At 39.2% G+C, this 6,728-nt stretch overlaps 1 protein-coding gene across 2 annotated transcripts in view; it reads right to left on the bottom strand.

Annotated features, from left to right (window-relative positions):
- Positions 1-278: 278 nt before the first annotated feature.
- Positions 279-6,728, bottom strand: part of st8sia3 (ST8 alpha-N-acetyl-neuraminide alpha-2,8-sialyltransferase 3) — a 23,641-nt gene continuing 17,191 nt past the window's right edge. For both annotated transcript variants that reach the window (XM_005725503.1, XM_005725504.1), the window contains 2 exons: positions 4,940-5,497; positions 279-2,719 (listed from right to left, as the gene is read on the bottom strand). In XM_005725503.1, the coding sequence (XP_005725560.1) occupies positions 2,437-2,719; positions 4,940-5,497 (841 nt within the window). In that variant the 3' untranslated portion in view covers positions 279-2,436. The remainder of the gene's footprint in view (positions 2,720-4,939; positions 5,498-6,728) is intronic.

Here is a 6,728-nt window from a genome sequence, read left to right as displayed (position 1 = left end):
TGCTGGCATAAAGTGGTGAATTGTACGCGGCCCAAAACGCGATGCTAAAGACAAGCAGCTAAAAGGTTTAAGTGATGTAAATTTCATCATCAAATGGAGAAGGCGAGGCCCCGTGTGGTCATCCAGGAGGCACTACACTACAATGCCACAACTTCTATCAAAGTGGACTTGAATAAAATATAATAGGAACTATTTTCGATGTAAAAGCAGAAGAAGAAGCTTTGCTGATGCATCTTAAATTAACTTTTTATTAGTCACCTTAAATTAATGTCTTTTTATTTCTTTCTAGCTGGGCTGGACTCTTAAACTGCATTTAAAAAAGCTGGATGTAGCTTCTGGGTCCATACAGAAGTACCTTAAATCTACATTATTTCTAAAAGCCAGTCGGGGGCAACTTCAGCAGTTCGGCTTTCTTGCCATGTGAAGTGAACACTTTTCTGATGACTTGGCTCAGTTGGTAGTTTCAGGTTATACTGAATTTATGTTTTTTTTTTTAAAAATAAGTTAATATGGTAAATTAGCTTCCTTGCTGCACTAATCAACTGTGACATCACAATTTCCATCATTTAAATACAGTCTGTGATTGAACTTTACAGATCAGCTGGGATTTGGGATTGTTTGTAATTGTGATTATTTAATGTGATTATTGATTCAAGAATCAAGAATAAGAAATTATTTATTTAATTTAATAAATTAATAAATAATTTTAAATATTTTAAATAGTTGTAGAGAATTGAATTGCTTTTGACTGCAAAGCAAACTCTGCTTTGTACCAACCTGCCTTTCAGAGCTTCTAGCCTTTCCTAAACCTTGTCATAATTTACTTCTACAGAAATTGTATTGACCAAAGTAGCTCTTTTCATCGTCTTGGCTCCATCTCCAACACTTAATCCAATTATCTTGTTTTTCCTAAATGATATTCAAAAGAATCACTCAGCCCTACTATCTCTATGAAACGTATAGTTATTTGTTTTAAAAGTAGATCTTTTAAAGTGACGTTAACTCCACGGTTTACTCTGTTTATAGCTCTAACATTAGCAGTAGGGTCACTTTAGAAATCAAAGGTTATCAAACCACTCATACGCAACAAACAAATAAAAACAGCAGGGTAGAAACGGGAATAAGGAATGAGCTAATGAGACTAAAAGGAGAAAGAAAAATTGATTTGCATTCATCAGATGGACACAAACTCAGATAGAGTTAAGTGAATATATGTAAAATACTACTTCGTTTTTGAAGAGTGAAGTGCAAATGCAATAAGTTTTTTCATACTTTAGTGCTTGTAGCACAGGGCGTTTATACTATATCATACCTGCTGCTTAAATAAACAAAAAAGAGACTTCTCCAGGCACCGATTGCACTACTGTAGGATCTACTATATCCTTTCACTGTGCTAAATATAGAGACTGAGCGTTCTTATATATATATATATAGCACAACAGCAGACATGGCAAAAGGAAAGACTGATAATGATGTTGGAGCTGTCAGGTGGAGCAAAGAAAGCCAAACCTGGTCCCTCCTTTTGTTCTCCTTTGTATGTGGCACTGTAGAAGTTTTGAAAACAGAAAGATATGTAGTCTGATAATGTATCTTGGTCAAAGGCAAAATACTGTGTATTCTGATCTCATCATCATCTTCATCAAGCTTCATCTTCTTTTCTTAATATGACTCTAATGTGCAAAAATAAAATCTAGGATATTGTCAGGACCCTGCATACATCCAACCTCCAGACTTTGTCAGTGTGGTCCCTGACATGCGGATGATCCCAGCATTGTTGTTTTCAGACCAAAAACAGCAAAGAAACCAAAGAAAAATAACCCAAAATGTCAGAGCTCTGAGTTTGAGGGTTTACCAAACCCCAGCGCCACACAGCTGTTTATTATAATATATAACGAACGTAAGACAGCACTTTGCAATTTTTGAAAACAGCCACAAAATCATGTTTTTTGCCATGCCTGGATCTATGTGCTTGAATCTGATTGGCCTACATGCTGTCATTTCTGGATGGAGCTGTTTTATGTTGCATGTGTCTGCATTAGTTCTGTGAAAGACCACGACTGCAATTAAAAAGCTATTAAATGATTCAGCACTGTGACACTCGTCTGAAGACCAGCTTTTGCATGACAGTCCACCTTTCTGTGGTAAAATGAAACTAAACGCAGTGCTGTTCAGCTGTAGATTTATGAGCAGTAGAAAATTAACACACTGCTTGTTTATTGAGCTGTCACAGTTCATCTTGAGCGCACGATTATGAGCCTTTGCTCTGGTATCTCAGGCTGATCTCCACTGCACCAACTCAGCCTTACAGTCAAGCTGTTGCCTTTGACTAAACGGCAGGAGTCCCAACTTTGCTTGTCTCACCCTTTCTGTAATTCTGGCCAGTGGAAGTGCTGGATCGGAGCCTGAAGGAGCACAGTACCTGCCACAGTTTTATCCCTAAGCACAGTGGGAGAGGGAGAGCTTCAGCAGTCCTTCTGTGTGCATCTTGTAGAGGAGTTTAAACTCGGCTGGCAGCTGGTGGGACTCCTGCCACTTGGTGGTGAATTTGGTGCCCTTCTTGTCGTAGTAGTGGTAGGGGAGCTCTTTGCCTGTGTTCGGGTCCCAGCCAAAGGGCCAGAAACCGTACAGGTGGATCTGGTCACACATGGAAGAAGCCAGCGTGTACATCAGAATGCCTGTGCTCAGGCGCTTCGGCGACAGCTGCTTGGTTTTCCAGTAGCTGTGGAGTATGAATGACAAGAGACTGGTCACAGATTAAATTAATAATTCAGGCACTCACAACTTTATTTATTCACTCTTAAAGTGAATTATATCACTTTTACTATTAAACACTTGAAAAATGCTATGACCTAATAACTAAGTGGCAAATAAATGCAAAGTGATTATTAGAATTAAAGAATATTAGAATCAAGGATTTGCAACAAACCACTGAGTTTATCTGTGACATGTTCCTTGTACTTTTTTTGCAATGTTTTTGCTGTGTTTTGATCCTTTTTAGCATCGACTTCCTGCTTTTGTTCCTAGTTATTTCCCCCTTGTTTTGAACAGTTTAGGCAAAAACCTGAATTTTGGTAAACGGAGAAAAGGAATATCATCCTGTCCACTTTTGTCTGCTTTTTTCTAGAAATCATTCCCAAAAATTCTGAAAATAGGACTCTATTGATAGGACATAATCTGCTGAAGCTTTAATGTGGCAGTTTTGCTCTGAAAAATCACAAAGGGGGAAACTCTCCAAACTGGCCTAAACAAAAGCGGCTTCAAGAGTCCTTACAGCGCTGAAAGCCGTCTGAGCTGCTTAAAAGTGGTAATTCTTCCAGAGCAGGTAGACTTAATGGGATTGGTAAAGATTAGACTACTGTACGGGCAGCCCTATTCTGCCACTACAAGACTAAGAACCCAACTTAAATCCCCCTCTCTCCACACACACTGTTACAGCTGTGTGCCATACCTTTCACTAAATAGCTGTTTCCTTATAATCCGGCTTTGGAGCCTAAATCTCCTCTTTTGACATATAGAATACAGCTCAATACAAAACAGCCACGTGTCAGACAGTTTCTACTAGTTTCTTTAAACAGGATTGAGGTGGATGAGGGATATTTAAAAACACAGACAGAGAGAAAGCACAAATAGCTACAGCCTTTAAATGCTAAGAGACAGGGACGACCAAGCTAACCGGGCGGAAATGAAATCCAGTTGTGAGCATGTCCATTTTTAACAAGCAGAAAGCACCGAATTTGATCAGCTGTTAATCTTAATGAGCTATGCAATAAACTCAGAGACTAATTCAAGTAGTGGGTTGGACCCCATTTTACCTTCAGAACTGCCTTAATCCTTCATGGCATAGATTCAAAAACATACTGGAACCATTCCTTTAGATTTTAGTCTATATTGATCTACTAACATTATCAATAATGTGAAACCCTAGAGATGGTTGTTTGGAAAAAAAATCACAAATCAGCAGTTTCCAAAATCTCAGAGCCCGTCTGGTACCAACAGCCATGCCACGTTCAGCATCAGATAAATCACCTTTCTTCCACATTCTGGTGCTCAGTTTGAACTTCAACAGGTCACTTTGACAACCTTATGAAATGTGAGTATCATCATAGGTAAAAGGTAAATAATTACCAATGACAATGACAAGACATATTTAGAAAAAAGTTATCTAGTAAACCTAATGTTCACGTTGATGATGGAGATTTCCTTGTCAAACAAATCAATTAAAGACCAAAATCCAGAAATTAATCTATCAGCCAACAACCCTACTGTTGTCCAAAAACTGTTAAAGTCATCAATAAATTGCGTTGTTGGACTGAAGAACATGTTTCCTCATTACTGTGAACACAAATATGTACCCTAGAACAAAATTTGTAAAAACTCAGCTACAACCTCAGAAAATAAAAGGCCAAAACTGCAGTTCATCTAACGGCCACTGGGGGGTTATATTCAAAAACAAATCTGTCCACACAGACTCCTGACTTAAAACCATCCCCCTATCTTCTTAACCATTTATTCCCTTCAGGATACTCCACACAGAAATGATGGCCAGTCCTAATTTGGCCAGTCTTGGGGTTGCCTCCTTATGCAGCTCTGTTCCTCTTCCGGCTTGGCTTTTTGAAGTCTTCATTAATGTGAAACTAAAGTTGTAGAGTTTTTGTTTTTATAACACAATGAAGACAATACAGTGTACGTCACAGACATACAAATATAAGTGCAAATTCCTCATCTGGAAGAGGTCCAGAGGTACACAGGGAGAAGACACTGAAGAGGAGATCAGCCAAATTTATATTAAGTATACATCTTTATTTTTAATGAGTAGAGTTATAAAATGTTTTACTGCTACTAATGACATAGTGATCACATGTGGAGATGTGGACTGATGACGTACTAGATATTAATGATTTAACACCTGAATGTACTTTAATAGTCTGCTTTTTCTTACTTGTTGACATATTTCATGATGTTTCCAGGCCAGGCGAGCTGGACCTTGAGCTGACCTTTATGCTCCACAAAAAAGTCCACCAACGTTCTCGTCACTGTGGCCGACGTGTGGAAGAAAAACGCCGGGATCCACAGAATGGCGCCATCTAGCTTCTTCAGGCTAAGGAAGAAGTTATTTCTGTCCTGCACAGTTAGTAAGTTGTTATAGTATTTCTCCAGGATACTGGGGTTAAAGGTCGTCATGTTGGTGCGACGCCCAACATCTTTTTTAAAGATCTCAGTCGGCGCAAAATTGCAGCGGAAGACAAAGTCGTATTTCTCAATCTGGGGACCACAGCGTGAGCCAGTGAGGATGCCGCTGTTGCCAATCACAGCACATACGTTATAGTGCTTGTTGAGGATTGGTGAGACCTCCGGGAGGAGAGAGCGAAAGTTGTCGCTGATGGAGAAGACGTATTTGTGGCTGGAGTAGTCATAATGCATCAGCTGACCGATTCGGACTGAGTCTCGAGTCAGCGTGAAGTTGTGGGGTATGTCGATGTACTGAGAGATCTCCTTCCTGCAAGATGGAAATATATTGCCTTGTTGAGATTTTTTTTAGCTACAACAGACAACACAGAGAAAGTCAGTCAGGTAGAACACTACAAAAGCATGTGCAGTGAAAGTGTGCTGGGAGTTGTTCCAGGTGGACAAAAATAAATAAACAAGACAAGGTGATGGCAGTAGGACTGGAAGCTGATATGTAGTCGATCTTCAGGAAGAAAGGCTCTCCTCCCTCCACTTTGCTGGCACCAGAGTTCTTACCCTGTATCTTGTATTTGTGTGGGCACATTGAACTCTATTTTGACACAAATAGATTTGGGTCTGATAATTGGTGGTAACCATAGATAGTATAAAAGATGGATGTAGCTACATGATGTCAACCACAGTTCCAAAGTCCTGCTTTGATGGCTCTATCTGAGTGTTTTCATAATGACCATCTTTGTCTTTTGAAGCCAAATGTGAGAAGCAAGAGGCAGATATGATTGTAGGATTGCCTTGAGTAACCTAAATCTGAGACTATTATTTGACTAAGCCCATAAACTCATCAAGAAACTATTTACTGAGGTCAGGTTAGAAGGCCAATTTCCCGGAGACTTCTTATCAAAAATCTTTCTTGCAACCACAGGTATTGCCCCCTGGTGGCCATTAAAAAGAATCTTAAGAGGTTTAAGGTATATCTTCATTGGCTGATAGCGAACTCTACTAAACAGTTGGGAGTCTGTTGAGAAAAGTGCCTTCAGTTTTAGAGCAGGAGGATGTATTTTAAAATGTGACTAAACACTTAACTGACTTAAGTGATGCTCTAACTTCAGACTTGAAACTTCTTTAGATTAGCATCAAACTTCTGGACTTTAATGTGACTCGCTATGACTACACATAGCTTGGACTTGTATGTTTTTGTATTGTAGAATATAGGTCAGTAGCAGCCCTATCCACAAAGAAAAATCTACTAGATGAATTTTAAGTTCATGCTTTTATTTAGCAAAAAATATCTTGCACTAATCCAGAAGAGTTTCAAAATGGTCCACAATCAGTAAACAAAAGTGATACTGGGCTCGGATTCAGTGAAGTGTTTCTGAACAGCTACCCAAAGCTTTCACTAACACAAAAAATGTGGCAAACTTTTTCACAACTAACACTTGCTGTTGGGAGTGCTAAAAGCATGTTAAGCTTTCAAGACCATCAGAAACCAATGCAGGAGACTGTGTGTGTGTGTGTGTGTGTGTGTGTGTGTGTGTGTGTGTGTG

The sequence above is a fragment of the Pundamilia nyererei genome, unplaced genomic scaffold (genome assembly GCF_000239375.1).
Source record: "Pundamilia nyererei isolate P.nyererei 1_Seehausen unplaced genomic scaffold, PunNye1.0 scaffold00016, whole genome shotgun sequence".
Classification (NCBI taxonomy): Eukaryota; Metazoa; Chordata; class Actinopteri; order Cichliformes; family Cichlidae; genus Pundamilia; species Pundamilia nyererei.
This window is presented reverse-complemented; position numbering and strand designations above follow the sequence as displayed.